This window comes from Neofelis nebulosa, chromosome 5, assembly GCF_028018385.1.
Source record: "Neofelis nebulosa isolate mNeoNeb1 chromosome 5, mNeoNeb1.pri, whole genome shotgun sequence".
Lineage (NCBI taxonomy): Eukaryota > Metazoa > Chordata > Mammalia > Carnivora > Felidae > Neofelis > Neofelis nebulosa.
Genome location: NC_080786.1, coordinates 116,927,114 through 116,946,300, shown reverse-complemented (window position 1 = coordinate 116,946,300; position 19,187 = coordinate 116,927,114). Strand labels below are relative to the sequence as shown.

General features: G+C 34.1%; 2 protein-coding genes across 6 annotated transcripts in view; one reads left to right on the top strand and one right to left on the bottom strand.

Moving 5' to 3' along the window:
* Positions 1–19,187, top strand: part of ARL13B (ADP ribosylation factor like GTPase 13B) — a 69,619-nt gene that overhangs the window by 22,922 nt on the left and 27,510 nt on the right. The gene's annotated exons all lie outside the window — the stretch shown is intronic.
* Positions 5,895–17,856, bottom strand: STX19 (syntaxin 19). Of its 2 annotated transcripts, none has more exons than XM_058731680.1 (2): positions 17,624–17,856; positions 5,895–6,925 (listed from the first exon to the last, which is right to left on the bottom strand). In XM_058731680.1, exon 2 carries the CDS (start codon positions 6,798–6,800, stop codon positions 5,916–5,918), a length of 885 nt encoding a protein of 294 aa, XP_058587663.1. In that variant the 5' UTR covers positions 6,801–6,925; positions 17,624–17,856; the 3' UTR covers positions 5,895–5,915. The 2 variants fall into 2 exon arrangements, with proteins under 2 accessions (XP_058587663.1, XP_058587664.1); XM_058731681.1 differs by having other exon boundaries at positions 5,895–6,810.

Below are 19,187 nucleotides of genomic sequence, written 5' to 3'. Positions count from 1 at the left end.
ATCAAGGGGTGCATAGGTGGCTCAGTTGGTTAAGCATCGATTCTTGATCTCGGCTCAGGTCATGATCTCAGGTTTTGTGAGTTCAAGCCCCACATCGGATTCTGTGCTGACAGAGCTTGGGATTCTGTCTCTCCCTCTCTCTGCGTCCCCCCACCCCTAGTCCCCGCTCTCAAAATAAATAAATAAACTTAAAAAAAAAAAGTTGATTGACCATGCAGAGCCAGCCACTGCTAACATTCTGATAAATTTCCTATGCATAGTTTTGCAAAATTCATAATATATATTGTTGTATATAATATATAATAATTTGTACCTCACCTTTTTACCTTTTATGTATTTTTTTAAGTTTTATTTACTTTGCGAGAGAGAGAACACATGAGCAGGGAAGGGGCAGAGAGAGGGAGAGAGAGAATTCCAAGCAGGCTCTGTGTTATTAGTGTGGAGCCCAATGTGGGGCTCGATTTCATGAACTGTGAGATTATAACTTGAGCCAAAATTGAGAGTCTGACGCTCAACTGACTGGGCCACCCAGACTCCCCTTAATTTTTATTTAAAAAAAAAAAGTATATATATATATACACACATATACGTATATATGTATATACATTTATTTATTTATTTTTAAGTAAGCTCTCATGACCCCAAGATCAAGAGTCACATGCTTTTCTGACTAAGCCAGCCAGGAGCCCCTGTATTTCATCGTCTTTTATATGTTTCTAAACCCCTCTTAAATATCTACCCCAAACCTGTGTTTGGAAATTCTCCTGTTTACCTTTTTCTCTCTGACCTACAAGTAATTCCTCTTGTTGATATTACTGTATTAATATGGCTTGAGTCTCCACTTCCCTCTCTATTCGCTTGATGTGCTTCCTTTCATCCCCTCTACATTCATCCCCTTTGTTACTTACTGGTCTTGACCAGTCTCTGTTGTCTATTCCATCCTCCAAGCTCTCCTCTGCATTGCTAGCAGGAACCTTTTTCTTTTTTTTTTTTTTTGATGTTTTTCAACTTTACGAAATTTGGTGTTTTACCAAAAAATTTGATGTTTTATAAAACTGGTACATGCTGTAACAAGTGAAACAATGCAGGAGTATATAAAGAATATGAGAGCTCTTTTTAGCATACACATTTGATCATTTTACAGTTCCTCTGCTTAAAGCCCTTCAGGTAGTCTTCACTGCCCCATGCAGATAAGAAATTGTGCTTAACTGATACAACCCTAGCATGTAATAGGTATGACATTGAAGAGTCCACTAGGTAATAAGTGGGAAGAACCCTGCTAAGCTCAGTGCTAGGAGCTCTGGTGGGTTGTGGAGAGGGAGGGCAAGGTTGCTTGAATTAGGAGGCAGGCTCTAGTGCCCCTTGTTGCACTTAGCTGCTTCCTTCCAGTCCACAAACATCTGGACCGATCAGGAGCAAAATTTAATGACAGCATCTCATCTCCTCTTCTGTTTCTCCCTTGACTGAGCCTAAACTAGCTGATTGAGGACCCACAAAGCCTCTCAGAACTAACTTCAACATCTAGATAACTTTCTCTTCCCACCCTAGAATGATGAACAAACAGAGAACAATATCAGACCTCTGAGAAAATTCAGCCAATCAACAGAAGGAAATAAACCTGAAAAATTAGAATATTGTCTATAATCACAAAACTGCAAATTGGTGGAGCCGGAATTCTTTCATGCTATGGGAACAAAGTTAGATCAGCACAGTAGAAGGTCCTAGACAGTCTCTGGCTCTGCCTGACGTGCTGTTGCACACCAGCCTGATAGCATGTGTCACTGCAAATGAAGCCTCAGCCAAATGTCACTTTATGTCACAGCCTTGAGAGTTCTCTTGAAAGGTCAGAATCATAGAACATCATTAGGCTTCTGTGCTTTATTAGCTCAGAAGTTATGTTTTACAGTTCTATAGCTTTACTACTTAATAAGCATAATATTTTGATGAAAATCTCTGAAATAATGATGAAAAATTGACAAACCATGGGTTTAGAGAGAAGATGGAGAGTCTGGAATCTGAATTCTAAGAGCTGGTGTGCATTTGTTTATGAGTCTGGCAAGTCACTTTACTTCTTTGGACTTAGTGGTTAAATACCTCTTGTATTAAAAGTAGATGTAGGGGCGCCTGGGTGGCGCAGTCGGTTAAGCGTCCGACTTCAGCCAGGTCACGATCTCGCGGTCCGTGAGTTCGAGCCCCGCGTCAGGCTCTGGGCCGATGGCTCAGAGCCTGGAGCCTGCTTCCGATTCTGTGTCTCCCTCTCTCTCTGCCCCTCCCCCGTTCATGCTCTGTCTCTCTCTGTCCCAAAAATAAATAAAAAACGTTGAAAAAAAAAAAATTAAAAAAAAAAAAAGTAGATGTAAAATATTGTAATTCTGTTTTTTGTATCCAGCTGTATATAATCATGTGAACCATTTCAGTAGAAAAGTAAAAGTGACTGAAGAGATTAAAAATAGATGCTATTCAAACTTTTTGCCCTGTAATCATGTTAACCTGTTTATTTACTTAGAAAGTGTTCCTTTTACTCCCCTAGGTACAATAGAGATTAATCTGTACTCTGATTAAGGTATGAAATATATTATCTACCCTCATGTACCCCTGTAGACTCTTGCTTTTACAATTTATAACTTAATTTTTAAAAAACTAAAATTAGATACTCTGAACAGATGAAGACCTTTCCAATAGAAAAAAGTGAGTAACTTTTGCAGTACTATGAATAGCACTGGAATCAACATAACCTCCAATTTCTTTTTTAGTTGAAACATAGTTGACATGTAATACTAGTTCCAGGTGTACAACATAGTGATTCAGCAATTGTGTATACGTTACAAAATGCTCACCGTGGTAAGTGTAGTTACCGCCTGTCCCCATACACTTACTACATCATCAACTGTATTCCCATGCTGTACTTTTCCTTCCCATGACTTATTTATTTTACAGCTGCAAGTTGTAACCACTGACTTTGAAGTCAGACAGGCCTAGGGGAGGTTACTTGCTCTGAGTTTCCGTGTCTACACTTGTGAATAAGGATTTTAGTAAGTGTGTTGTCATGAGAATTTCAGATCATGTATTTAAAGCAGCTAGTGCAGTGCTTTACTAGTGGCTTTGCAAGTGTGATTGATGATGGATATGAATAGTTATTGTTGATGATATGCTGTGTCTGGATGGAGATGAATTAGGAGAGCTTTTAAAATGTCTCATTATATGAATTCAGGCTACATGAAGCTTTTGATTACAGAAAATGACATAGTTTAGTAGGTGAGAACATGAGCCCAGGTGCTCATAGTAATTTTACCAGTAGATTTTCTAATATTGTCCCTCTAATGCTTAGTAAGTTTTTCCCTTTAAGGTAATCATTTTAAGGGAAAAAAATACTTTAAGTGCCTAGTAAGTGTGTGGATAACATATAAAATATGTTAAGCAACTAATTAAGTATTCTGTTGTTTTTGTTGCTTAGGTTAGGTGATTTTTTTTTTTTAAGATTTTACTTTATTTTGTTTATTTATTTACTTTTTGAGAGAGCACACACTCTCTCGTACATATGAGCTGGGGAGAGAGGCAGAGGAGAGAGAGAGAGATTCCCAAACAGGCTCTGTGCTGTCAGTGCAGACAGAGCCCGACACAGGTCTTGATCTCACAAACCATGAGATCATGACCTGAGCTGAAATCAAGAGTCGGATGCTTACCCAACTGAGCTACCCAAGGTGCCCTTCTCTACACCCAACATGGGGCGTGAACTCACAACCCCAAGATCAAGAGTCACGCTTCACTGCACCACTGATTGAGCCATCCAGTCCTCCCAGGGTGATTCTAATTAGTTTTAAAATATAACAGTGAAAATTATATGTGATATATTGCTTTGCCATGAATCTTTCTGTGTTAAGTCTTTATGTAAAAGCACTATGTGCAGATATAAATACTAATAGAACACTACAGTTTTACAAATGCTTTTGGACATAATTATGCTAGTGAATATTAAATAATACTTAATGCTCTCAGTTTCCATGATAAACAATTTGGGAACAATTATAAACCAGTATCAGTAATGTCATAGATAAAAGGATATAGTGCAACTTCAGAAGGGGCAGAAGAAATTTATCACCACCTGATTAGGTGGAGAGTTTGTCATTGGTTTTAAATTTATCTTTTTTATAAAGTTCTTTAAACATTAGGAGCTGACATAGATGAAACATCTTTTTCTCTGGTAATACTTGATAATTGACACAGCAGAAAGCTCTTCAATTTCTTTGTATTTTATAATTTAAAATTTATTTTATAGCGTTAGGAGGTTATGTATATGTATATTTCTGTTATCCATCAACACCACTGTGCTTTCAACTAATAATTTTGCCTCCTAGTTCTTTAAGGAAGTAGAAACTTATGTAAGAATTCTTTCATTTAGGACCACCAAATTTGTTCAACTATCTGCTTTTATTCCTAAATATTGCCTTTTCTCGAGACTATAATATGGAAAAAGTGCTTCTGCTCCTATCCAAGGCCACCTTCTCCATTTGTACTATAGATCCCAATCCTTTCTACTTTTGCATATAATCCCTTCCATTTCTTATATCAAGAGTTTGCCAGTGTGGATCGTTCCCATTAGCAGGATGTGCTCTTGGACTTCTTAACTTTAAGCGTTAGGAATCTTTTGACCCTGCATTCTTCTCAAGCAGTTCATTCCTTTTCACAGTCCTCTATTCACATAGCTGGGAAGTATACTTCGTAGTGGCTGCTATACTTCATGTCGCATTCTTTCTTCAACGTACTTCTCTTGTGCTTCTATCCCTACAAATCCTTGAAATGGCTCATGTTCGAGTCAGCGATTTGTCTTCACTTTGCCAAATCCATTGTCAGTTTGCTGTTCTTATTTTACTTCAGGTTGACTTCTTCCTAAACTTTGTCCTTTTAACACTCTGCATTGTAGCACACTTTTTTGGTTTTCCTTATACTTCATTAATAGTTTCTTCTCAATCTCCTTTATTAACTCTTCCACTTTAGGTGGAAATTTTGGAATAACTCAGGCTCTTCTCTGGGTATTTGATTTTTTTGGATCTACAAACTTTTTAGGTAACTTCATTCTAAAATCACCCACCTCTGGGGCACTTAGGTGGCCCAATAGGTTGAGCCTGTGACTCTTGATTTTGGTTCAGGTCATGATCCCAGGGTCACGAGATCATCCAATCAGTCTCCTGTAGATTCTAGCTTTGAAATCTATCACAAGTTAGTCTCATTTTTTTTTCATCGCCACTTATATAGTACCTAGTAGTTAAGAATTTGTTTTGGAATCAGACAGCCTGGGTTCAAATTCTGATTCTCACAGTTTCTGTGACCTGGGACAGGTTACTTAACCTCACTGTACCTAGTGTTTTTGCGGGCAAAACTGTAAAATTATTAGAACAATGCTGAGACATAACACACTTTATTAACCTTGAGTGTTAGTAATGCTACCCCCACCACCACCTCCATTCCCATCCTAGTCCAGGCTTCCACCATCTCTTACTGGGATTGCTGCATTACCCTTCTGGTGGTTTTCTATACCTGCATCCTTGTCCTCCACTCATTGGTTAAGCAGTTGTCACTTACATTCATCTTGTTAAGGCATTAAAAGTTACAAAATACATAATATTTTGTATTATGAGCTTGGTACCTGAATGGAAACATAAGATCATTGATCTCATTTTTAGTAGTTAACTTGTGAGTTTAAAGTTAACTAGCTATACTGTTTTTGGTTTAATAAATGACTTGCTTTGTCCCTGACTGAAGAAGTTTCTGTTGGTCTAGCAGATAAGGGCTGAAGAGGAAAATTATGACTTAATAATGATGAAAGGTATGTGAATGGATCTGTAAAATGAAGAAAGATGCTGAAATATGGGACATCCTTCATTCTACAACTGGAAAAAATGTCTAAAATAGCTTCTTTATTTTGAGCCACAGCACGGGCAACACCAACAACACAATACCTTACAAGGATTTCTTTTTTTGTATTTTACAGCAAGTCCAAATTTCTCTTTAGTAGTGTTAACATATTCTTTTGTACCATTCACTATCATTTCGATATTGTTGATGCTTTCTCCTTGTTCCTCTACTAAAAGAGATATCTGAATGAAAAGGTCCCTTAAATCTTTTATTTGGTTCTCCAAATTAACAAGTTCCTTGTGTCTTTGTTCTATCTCTGAGAGTTGTGCTTTAGTGATAGTGATTTCTGTAAGTAAGCTTTCATTAAAAACTTCCCATTTGCCTTGATAAAGCATATCATTTACTTCTTCTTCAGGCACTTCTTTTCCAGCAACTTCAAGCTGACGGAAAATAAATGTCTTGCACTTCTCCTGCTTTGCTGCTAATGTGTCATTGTATGCAAACATTGTTTGCTGAAATTGGCGGAACATCGCAGCATGCTGAGATTTAAGTATCCTTGTCACCACTGCTGATGGACCATTTTCAGCCTCTGACTTCTTAACTTCTTTTACTAAATCATCCAAACCTCTGTTAATGTGTTCTGCTTGTATTTTTATCTCCTTTGTAATGCTAGACTCTCTCTTAAGTAGACTAAACCTTCTCATTGAAGCCACCAGACTTCTCTGTTGCTGCCCAAATTTTTGAACATCATCTGTCAAATTGTTAATACTCTCCTGTAGTTTTTGGATCTCATGTAAGTGTCTCTCAGCTACCGGCTCTCTTTCATAAATAACAGCTTGCTGCAAAAACAGCCCTTGTTCTTCTGCTTCTGTAGTCAACACATGCCTGTCTCTGGAGAGTTCGATTTCTTTTGTTCGTTGCTTTAGTTCTTGAAGTCGGTCTTTCATCTTCCGTTTCCTTTTAAGAAGCAAAAATGATTGTGTTGAACAAAGAAAAGTTTGGCATTTTCTCTCAGTAACGGTTGGCTTCACATAGCTAATGTGTGTCTCCCAGGAAAAATCCTCCTAGTTTTCTGAAAAGAGTTTGAAAAATTAGAAAAATCAGTTAAGTATTTCCTCATAAAGATAACTGAATAGGAAAAGTAATGTAAAATAATTTATAAGTTACTGCATACCCTGTGGGCCTACTATGAGTCCTGTTCGGTTGGGTGAAATAGCTGAGAAAGCAGTGATAGAGATACAGTTGCCCCAAATAAGTAGTTCAGTCTCATCTCATGATTCTGCCATTTCATAGATTTTTGTGCATCTAGAGGATATATCTTAAAATGGAAGATTTGACCATATCTTCAACTTTTAGGAGTAAAAGGGCACTTTGAAAATGCCCTTATTACTAAAGATATTGTTCCTAATTAATTTGGTCTATGTAATGTTAAACTCATTTGCTAAATATGCATTTTAGTGACAGGGCAGATTCCATAGGAAAGATGGAAGCAATATAGATAATATTGGATTTTTTTTTTTTTTTAATTTCTGATGCTTCTAGATTGATTAACACATTTGACATAGCACTGTTTTTTTATCCATTATATACACACATATATGTGTGTATGTATATATATGTATGTATATACATACATATCCATTATATCCACATATGCTTGGTTTGATTATGCTGACTCCTTATTCTTAGCATTCCTTTGCAAAGATATCCAGACTTAGAACAAAATTTCTACCAATTCATATTAAGCGCTATTTTTTCAGAAATGACAATATATAAAATGCTATTTTGGGGTGCTGATAGGGTTGACATCACATCCTGTGTTGGTAGTTATCCACAGGATTAAATTTGGTGTACATTATATATACACATACACACATACATGCACACACATATATATGTATATAATTTATATATACATATATATGTGTTTAGGTCTATACACATGTATGTATATACATATATAATTTATATGTACATATATTGATTTATGTATATGTAATATATATACACTCATTGTTAGGCATATATATAAAATGAAATGAGTAAGGGGAATGCAAACTGATGTATTCTCTGGAAAACAGTATGGAGTTTCCTCAAAAAGTTAAAAATAGAACTACCCTATGATCTAGCAATTGCATTACTAGATATTTACCCAAAGGATACAAAAGTAATAATTCAAAGGAATACATGTACCCCTATGTTTATAGCAGTATTATTTACTTCCAAATTACGGACGTGTGTGTGTGTATGTGTATATATGTTATCTCACTGGAATTTAGATAAAAACAAAAATATATTTAAAAAGACAGTCTATGTTAATAAAATACTTTATTTTCATAGAACATCTTGACTTAAGAAGGGCATTTAATAATGCCTTTCATGATATTTTTGCAGATAAGAAGCTGTTGGGGAGTTACAAATAGTGTGTTGAACCACACATAATATCAGTATAAGCCAGAGAAAAATCAGCCAGTATTGCTAATGTTATGCTGTTATGCTATGGGATGTAAGTGTTTGATATTGCTTATGCAAATATTTTTATCAGTGATTTGGGTGTTGTCACAGAAGGCATACTTATCAAATATGTTGATGACACATAATTTGGAGAGATCTTCAAGTACAGAGTTGGGATTCAAAGATTAAAATAGCATAGAACACTCTACTAAAAGGAACAAAATTATGTTTAACCAGGACAGATATAAAATATTGCAACTAATTGTTTAGAAAGCATCTTTACATCTATAAAATGGAAGATCCTATCTTCATGCAGTGCTGATCAAAATAACTGCAGGTTTTAGTTGATTATGAGCTTTATATCAGAATAATCATTATGCTTTCATGAATAATATTGTCATGTCTAGATTGACTAAGAAAGATATTTGTTCCACTGACTTTATGTTAGTCAAAGCAAATGAGAGAAGGACTGTGTTAAGTTCTGATGTTTTGAGATAAGAATTCAAAAATTGGGAATTTCCATACTATCACGGGAAGGTTGAGATTGGAAGACAATCTCAGGGACATAATACAAGGAGAATCACTGAAAAGAATGGAAATACTTTTCCTGCAACAGAGATGTAGGGAGTATCTACAACTGTTTTCTGAAATGTGTAGGTCTGTATGTATAAGAGGGACCAGACTTAACTTGGCATTAATCCAAGAGACATGAGTGGAAATTACATGGAGAGAGGTTTGATTTAGTGTAAAGAAGACTTTTCAAATGAGTAGAGTTGTCCCAAGATAGAATGAACTGCTTCATGAGTTAATAGGCTTGTTGTCACTGGAGATGTTCAAGATTCTTGATTGATGACCCAGTTGATGATGTGGAAATGAGGCCTGCATTGCACGAAAAGTTAAACCAGTGTCCTAATAATATTCCTTTGGTTTTAAAGGACTGACATTCTGTCAAATAATTATTGAGGCTTACTATATGCAAAGTTTTAAATACTGTAGTATTTATTTAATAGTACCTGTCCTGGAATAATTTACTCTCTGAGGGGAGATGGGCAATATACAATTAAACAAATAAATGAGACAATTTTAGATCTTGATGGATCAATTAAGCAAATCTTCTCTAAGGTGGTATTTGAACTATGAGACCTACTGTTGAGAAGATGAAGAGCCATGGGATAGTACCCAGGCTGTAGGAAATGGGGTGCCAACGCAATGAATGGGATTCCAGAAAGAAGCCTTATAAGTTAGCTAATCAATTTCCACATTTTTCTTATGGGAAAGTTGAGAATCAGAAAAGTTAAATGTCTTACCCAGAGCTTGTTAATGGTAGTACTGGTTAAATAATGCAAGATTTCCTGGCTTCTAGGCTAGTGCTTCTTCCAGTGTGAGATCTATAATATAAATTTCCCAGAATATATATATATATATATTACATAAAGCTGGGATCATCTATATGCTCTTTTGTATTCAGTATTTTATTAAATGTCTGATGATCATGCTGGTGAAGATATTTAAAAACACTCAAAAACATTGGGAAGTGATCGTAGAAACTTTTTCTCATGTGGCAACTTTGTGAAAGCAGAATTACCACCCATAATTTACTATATACTTCTGGTAAAGACTCACCCTCTTTCTGGTGTAGAGGGAGGTTGATGCTAAAAAGTCAGCTTAATGATGTGTCTTGAATAGCTCCCTACTGTTCTTTGTTTGGTTTAGCATTATTTATTACTTCCTTATCTATATGCTCTCTCTGGTATTACCTTATTGATGCTGACAATAAACCCCTCCCCTTAGTGCTTAGGATGTCAGGTTGCTTGTAAACTTTGTCTTTTTTTATTTTTTATTTTTTTTGGCTGAGGTAATTTCTTTATTTTACACTGCTTTTCTTCCAATCTCCCCCTCAACTTTATTGAGGAATAATTGACAAATATAATTGTATATTTTTAAAGTGTTCAGTGTGATGACTTCATATACATTGTGGAATGATTACCAGTTTCAATATAATGAATACATCCTTCACTTCACATAATTAGCCTTTTTTTTTGCATGTATGGTTAGAATACTTATGATGTACTCTGAGCAACTTTCAAATATATACACCATATTATTAACCACAGTCCCCATGCTGTACTTTATATCCTCAGAACCTATTTTTCTTCAAATTGAAAGTGTGTACTCTTTGACCTATCTCTGCTCTTTTCAGTCTTTCCCCAGCCACCATTCTATTTCTATTCTGTTTCTATGAAATCAAATTTTTTTTTTTTTTTTTTAAGATTCCACATGTAAGTGATACAATACAACATTTGTCTTTCTCTGTTTGGCTTATTTAACTTAGCATAATGTCCTCCAGTTTCATCCATGTTGTTGCAAATGTAGAATTTCCTTCTTTTATTTTTTAATTTTATTTCTTTTAATTTGCATCCAAATTAGTTAGCATATAGTGCAACGATGATTTCAGGAATAGATTCCTTAGTTGCCCTTACCCATTTAGCCCCCCCCCCCACACACACACAACCCTCCAGTAACCCTCTGTTTGTTCTCCATATTTATGAGTCTCTTATGCTTTGCCCTCTCCCTGTTTTTATATTATTTGTGTTTCCCTTCCCTTATGTTCATCTGTTTTGTCTCTTAAAGTCCTCATATGAGTGAAGTCATAGGATTTTTGTCTTTCTCTGACTGACTAATTTCACTTCGCATAATACCCTCCAGTTCCATCCACGTAGTTGCAAATGGCAAGATTTCATTCTTTTTGATTGCTGAGTAATACTCCATTATATATATATGTAATATAAATATTATATACATTATATATATATATACACACACCACATCTTCTTTATCCATTCATCCATCGATGGACATTTGGGCTCTTTCCATAGTTTAGCTATTGTCAATAGCGCTGCTATAAACATTGGGGTGCATGTGCCCCTTCGAAACAGCATATCTGTATCCTTTGGATAAATGCCTAGTAGTGCAATTGCTGGGTTGTAGGGTACTTCTGTTTTTAGTTTTTTGAGGAACCTCCATACTGTTTTCCAGAGTGGCTGCACCAGCTTGCATCCCCAAAACTTTGTCTTTTTTAAATTGGCTTTTAAAATATGATTTTTTTTTTCTCCTCAAATTAGCACACATAGACAGTTTAAGAAGTCAAATCACTTCAAAGCTTATAAAGATATACAACCAACCCTTGCCTGCCCCACCACGCCTCATTTCTATTTTCCCATTCCCAAAGGCAGTTGTTTCCAGCCCCTTAGCTGTATGTTACTTTTAAACTCTCTGTTTCTAGGTAATTTGCTTCCATAGGTGTTTCCGCTTTTTCAGTTTTAAATATTCTATTGTATCTCTGCTATGAAAGATGTGGTTTAACCACATTATACCCCCAGTCTTCCCTCAATTTTTCCCTCTCAGTATAGTTATATCACAATTTTTGGTTAGTATTCTGTGTTTACATTATTCTGACTACCCAAATATTACATATACCAGAGTCACAAAAGGTAGTATGGCTATATTTTCTTTCTCAGATAATTTTTTTCATTGTTTCTAGGCCTTTTCAGTGGATAAGGCTAGGAAATGTGTATTTTCACTTTAAGAAAGCTTTTTGTTGAAGTATTTGCACATATACAGAAAGTGTCCCAAATAAAAATGTATAGTTTGATGATTTTTCACAAAGTGAACACATCCATGTAACCACTACTCAGATCAAGAACCATGTAACTTTTAAATTTCTCTTGAAAATACTAATTACCTCAGGTTTTTAGTTGCTTAATTTTGTACATGTGCATTACTACTTCACTCTAAACTCTTGACTTGAACTGAAAATACCCTCTTAATATATTCAAATATAGTAGGTATTCTTTTTCTTTTATTTCATGTTGTTATTCCATCTTCTGAGGCTTCTTTCTCGAAACCCTCTAGTATGACCTGATTTACCACACAGCTGCTATGTTTGGATATTTTTCTCTTTTCTTGTGTATTATCTCCTCCTGATCCCTAGTTCCTCATCTCTATTCTTGGTTTATTCCCTTGATTTGGGGGCATACCATAGTTTCCTTTTAAAACATAAATGTGGTGATCACTTATATTTCTGAAAACATTTTTATTCTATCCTTAATACCGGAATGACAGATTTTCTGCGGATATAATTCTTACTTGGAAATTATATTCCATAGAATTTTGAAAACCTTGCTGCATTTTTATCTAACATTCTTTGTCGCCCTTAAGAAATCTGCCATAGAATTCCTGGTATTTTAAATAGGATCGTTTTTTTCCCCTTCCTTTCATAAAAGTCTTGGCCTTTTCTTTTTTAATCTCAGTGTTCTGAATTTTCACAATAACATGACTTGGGGTACATCTTTTTGCATTTATTTGCTGGAAGTTGAATGATTTTTCAGTCTGGAAAATTGATGTATTTAGGATTTTTTTCGGGGGGGAAAGGAGGTTCCTAATTTTTCAAAAACTTCATCTTTTCCATCCTCTTTGTATTACTTTCTTTAAAATTCCCCTTATTTGGATGTTAACTTTCTTAGCTATTCCTCTAACTTTCTTAGTGTCTGAAAGGTAAAGTGACTTGCCAGAGGCCACATAACTAAAAAGTGGCAGAACCTCATTCAGATACAAGACTACCTGATTGCAGATCTGTTCCTTTTCTGATTTCTATAGTGACTAGAAATAGGTTATCCTAGTGAAATATGCTCTAAATGAAGTTGATCTATATCAAATAGTGTTTTTAGTATAAGTACTATAATAAATTAGTATAATTACTATAAAGACTAAAAAATAAAGTTCTTGCAGAAGGTAATATAGTATATCAGAGCTAAAATAATTATGTTGTTTGCAGCTTTATTATAACCTGTAGTATAATTAGACCAAATTAAGCACTTTACAGTTTAGAAGACGAAAAAGATTTAATTCTATCTCATATACCTATGTTACAGAAAGTCTCCAAGAATCTTTGAATCCTATCCTTGATACCATGGTAGAGATAGGTATTGTTATATTTTGTTTAGGCTCACAGTCATAGGCTGAGATAAGAGAGATAAGAAGTAATACTTCATTTCTATATATGTACACAGATTTCTGTTTTCTACTAACCTGTTACTATGAATTCTTACGCTACAATGTACATACTATGCTTTATATAGTTATGTTGTTTTTTGCACTTTTATTTTTGAAAAAACTGACTTTTATCCTTGATAACATGGGAAAAAGAAAAGGCTGAGTATTAGAGGCTCAGATGAGAGATGGGGGTGGTAGGGACCAAAACAAAACAGATTCTGATTTTTATATTCATGAAAATTAAGTCCTGTTTAATGCTTATCTATGGCTAAGTAGTTTTTGGCAATGCTTAAATTTCACAGTTCTCAAGAACCGCAATGTCCCCAACTTTCTCCTTGGTGGCATGGTTTAGAACAACTCCTGAAACAACCCCCTCTAACATTTTTATGGCTGGATAGGTATGGTTTTGTTTGTTTGTTTGTTTGTTTGTTTTAATTAGCAATAAGTGATCAGTGCCATCAAAAGCCTTTTTCTCAAGCATCATAGTTTGAAAAAATGTTTTAAGGAATAGAATATTTCAGATTGCTATTGTAACACAGTATGCCTTTGTAAGTGCTTTTAGAAAAGTAAATTTTACTGTCACTGATTTTGGAAACCAAGACATTTGACTCTCACCCTTGTTAAGGTTGTCTTTTCCTGGGTTTCTGTTCTTGAAAGATTAGTTCCCTAGTGTACCTCATTTTAATATTTTTTTTTCACATTTTAATATTTGAATAAAACATGCTTCAAGGAATCCTTCAAAATATATTGATAGTATTTTCTATTCATTAATATTAATAATTTTTCCAGAAAAAAACAAGTAAATATTCCACATCTTTTATTCTGTAGGTGTAAATATGTTACTGATATTAAAGAAAAAACAGACTTCCTTTCAGTGCTATGTATCATGGCATGCATATTATAATAAATAATGTTTATATAAAATCAGCGATACAGTTTATATTGTGTTGATCTTCATTTATAGATCCAATGCCTTTCTTTCTTTTCTTGTTTTAAATGCTTTATTTTATTTTTTTGAGAGACAGCATATTTCTTTTGAACATTTAATTTAAAGTGTATTTATGTTAAAGATACCTTAAATTATTAGATTATTTCTGGTTTCTTAGGAATAAATTCCTTTGTTGTGGCCACAGACTGTTTCTTCTGGTGGTGGGCAGGTGTATTTTGTGACCTTTGTCAGTAGTAGGTGATTATATTATACAAGGATGTCCTGAGTGCTCTGCATTATGGATACATCCTTAACCCATTTTTTTTTTTTTTTTTGTTTGTTTGTTTGTTTTTGGCATGACTAGGGCCCTCTGGAGTTTGCCTTCTTAGCCCAGGTACTATAAATATGGGCTTGATTTTTCTCTAGTGATTTTTCTATAGCCCAGGTATATACATATGGGTCTGGATTTTTTTCTTACTGATTTTTATAGCCTCAGTGGATACCTCACCTCCCACTGTAATCCTGACATTAAATCCAACAGAGATTTTCCTGTAACTGTATATGAACTATATTCTATTTTTTTCTAGTTTACCACTTTAGGAAGCTCAGTTTTAGTCCCCTATTATGCACAAATTCTAAACTGCAGCCTCTAAGGTAAAGTATTTGTATGGAGTTAGCTTTAATTCCTGCTTTCCATTTTGGCTGTGTGTTGCCTCTTCAATTCTAGCATCTGGAAATTTCCCTTTCTTACTTCAAATGTAATGATGCAATTTTAAATTTTGTGTTTTTTCCCTTAAGACTACATCAAACATGTCTACATTTTTTTTTTTTTAATGTGTTTTATTTTGAGAGAGGGAGAGAGAAGTCCCAAGCAGGCTCCGCGCTGTCAGTGTGGAGCCTGACGTAGGGCTCCATCTCACAAATCATGTGAGTTGAAACCATGAGTCGAAACCTTAATCAACTGAGCCACCCAGGCACCCCGTACTTCCATATGTTTGTAGCAAGAGGGTGGGATATCTGTATATCTTGACTGAAAGTCATAGGTGATTATCTTTACGGAGTTAACATAGTTCAGAATGTTCCTTAAATTCTTCTTAATCTGCCCCAAAATTGACTTAATGTAGGAGGTACTCAGTTGCACTTACATGTTACATATAAATTGTATTTCCTAGTAGTTACCTTTTCATAAGTACATGCATAACTATTTCCAATTTAACCTCTTAATTTTACAGCTTCATAAATTAGAATATTAAGTAAAGTGAGACATATAAGTATATTAGAATTTGAAAGTTGGAAGAGACAGAGTTCATGAAGCCATAAATGTGTAATTGCTTAGGCTACATGAAATTGATGAGACTACCATTGTATTTAATCTTTCTGTACCTTAAATGTATTTTTTTAAATGTTGGAAGATTTCTATCCAAATATGAATCCTCTGTCAGTATGTTTAGCTTACTGTGTTGCTATACAATTTTTAATTGTACTGTTAATAACTGACTTATCTTGAGCTTAAATAGGATATTTGCAAAAAGAAAGAAGACTAATTTATAAATATGGTAATCAACTTTGACAATTTGTTCTGGGAAATAGAAAAGTAAACTTTGTATGACGTAAAACTTTCTCCGCCCTATTACAAACAGGGAACATTCTCAGAAACAGAAATATGAGTAAAAATTACCTAATGCTTTAAGAAACATATACCTTGAGACAGATATTTACAGATTTATAGATTTTTTTTAGTAAGAAATTTCTTTCTACAGTTACTGTATTAAATACACACTATTTTTTTTTTTTAATTTTTTTTTTAACGTTTATTTATTTTTGAGACAGAGAGAGACACAGCATGAACGGGGGAGGGGCAGAGAGAGAGGGAGACACAGAATCGGAAGCAAGCTCCAGGCTCTGAGCCATCAACCCAGAGCCCGACGCGGGGCTCGAACTCACGGACCGCGAGATCGTGACCTGAGCTGAAGTCGGACGCTCAACCGACTGAGCCACCCCAGGCGCCCCAAATACACACTATTTTAATAAATGTAACCAGTTTTTATCCAACATGAAATAGAGTATTCTTTTGCTTTTATGTGTGAAGACAACTTGTAACATTTTCCTAATTCAAAGTGAAAGCATCTGTTCATGGAAAATTCACCTCTTGGGCTGCTTAAATATGTAAAGCAAACTAAAAAGAAATATTGAAAATTGCATATATTTTCTCAGAGTTTAAATTATCTCATATTTTTTATAATGCAGTCTTTCAGTACTTTTTTATTCTCCTCATTTGTTGTAAATAAATTGTTAAATTACCTTGCGTAATGTAACAGTAAGACCATTTTTGTTTAAATATTTAAGACTTTGGTATAATTTTGAACTCCCACTTATCTTATTAAGCTGTACATACATGAAAAGATTTTTATATTAAGTTTAAAACTACATAGCCATGGAGATAATGTGTTCTAAATATATCATAGCCAACTTTCAAGTCCACCCTTAAAACATTTAATAAAAGTCATTATTATTTTGATTGAAAATGGGCTATTTATTAAGATCTAACATGGTAGGAATTATAAAATAACTTTGAAGAAATATCAAAAAATAAAATAGGTTTTGGTTAAGCTTCTATAGATTACTTAATTCTGAATGTATCAGACTACCTATATATATGTTGCATTTAAATAGTACTGACTTAAGTTTTAAAACCATCAAATCAAATATATTTATATTAAGTTTTATAATTTAAGTACTTAGGATATACTTAAACATTAAAATATAGAATATAGAATATACTGAAACATTAAAAATCTGAGTACTTTGATATTTTTACTGTAGTCCTTTTACAACAAAATTATTATCTAATTTCTTCCAATTTAAAAGATTTTCAGAAACAATGAAGAAATTAAGATTTTACAGGAAATTATCTTAACTTTAAAAATATTATACATGTGTGTCAATGTGTATATGTGTATGGACATAAGCATCTTTTCACAATTAAATGTAAAAGTATTCTGAAAGTAAGCACAGTGTGACTAATTTATAGTCTACAAAAGAAAGCATTTTAAGTTTGTTTTTAGAGGATCTGATTTTCTAGTGTTTCCAAAATGAGAAGTTATTTTTTAAAGGAATTAAAAGAAAAAGTTGATTTTTATTATAGTGGTTTATTTCAAAGAGCTCTAAACCCAAACCTTATTCAAGATATAGGAGTATAAATGAACAGATCAGTTACCTGGTCGAAATCTAAGCAAACCAGTAACTTTAATTATCTGTTGAGCTATTTTTAAATGTCACACATTTCAGTCTATGGATGTCTTGCATTGAAAAGTACAAAAAAGTAGTTTTATTTACCTTTGTCTTGTTCTTTTTGTTGCTTTTCCACCTGCAGTGTTGGAGTCCTGCCCTTGAGAGAACAGCTGAATTATCTGTAACGTTTCAATCAAATTATTTAAGCCTGTGTCTTATAGTTCACAGGCTAATTTCTGTATGGTTTTCATCTAGTTAATGTAATTGAAAGCCAAATAATGAAGTCAAATAAGTTAGACGTAGAGTTGTCCTTTTGCTGTTAGTATCAAATGAGAAGAACAAATTGCTTGCTTCACACCTGGAGGATCCGGTTTTGCCTGTTAGCTGCCTATTCTTTAGATTAAAGGAAGATCATTTTCATTGGAGCTAGCCGGTAACAGGAAGTCCTTGTTAAACTGCCTACATAGAGCATTTGGCACAGGCTCTGTAATTTTGATCTTGTATTATGCATAAAAGATATTACGAAAAAGGTGGTTTGTCTTTAAATAGATGTTACTTTGCTTTCTTTAGGTATTAAAACTTGCTAAATGTTACATAATTTGGAATAAATAGGAATGGAAACAAGCTTGGGGTGAAGCCTTTTTGTTCCATTTGCTCTAAAATGATTGAATTCTACTTTATTTTAGGAAATCCCAAGGACTTAACTATGAAATCATTGAATTTCAGAACCATACCAGCCAGAAAAGAGCTCATATTTAAACCTTCCACTTCACTCTTCTTTTTACTTATGCTTGCTATTTTCACTTTAAAATAGTTTCAGTGTAGAAAACCTAAAGGTGTGCAGCAATATGTGATACTGTTTATAATATACAGTATAACAATTCAAAATTAATTTTCACTGGAGTGAAATACTTACAGGAAGTATTAGAAATGAAATTTCTCTCACCTTACTGAATTTTCTTACTCTCCCTTTTTTGCTGCTTGAGTTGTTACGATTTGAGGGTAAGAGGAGGGAAATTGCTATAATATCGTTGGAATGTTTCCAAAATAAGAAATAACTCCATCACACACTTACTGTTCACAGCACTCTTTGTGACAACAAATCACTGGAAACAACACAAAAGCCCTTCCATGTAGGCCTGGCTGAATAAATGGAACATCTGTATAATGACCGTTTTATTCATTAATAAAGAATATAGTAATAAAAAAGATTTCTTTATACTACAGGGTAGTTGTAGAATTTACAATTAAAAAAAGCATGCTAGTGCACAAAAGTGTATATAGTGTAGTAGTTTTTGAGGCAAAAAGGAAAGGTGGATATACACACAAATACTCCTCCCCCCCCACCAATCAATAATGGTGAATTTCCATAGTCTCCAAATTGTGTACTTTAAAATACCATTTCCCCCATATATATGTTTATATGTTCAAAAAGAAGCAATGGGAGGATGAGCTAAAAACTAATGAAAATAGTTACCTAGATGAGAATGGAAGGAATAGAGAGAGGGACAGGGACAGAGATGGAAAATAGTTCTGATTGTACCTTGTTTTTACAGTTTTGAATTTGGAACCATATAAATGTTTTAAAAATTAAATCTTAAAATAATAAAACTGTATGTAAAAAGCAAAAGAAGCCTGAAACAAATGAACGTGGCTACATATCTAGATG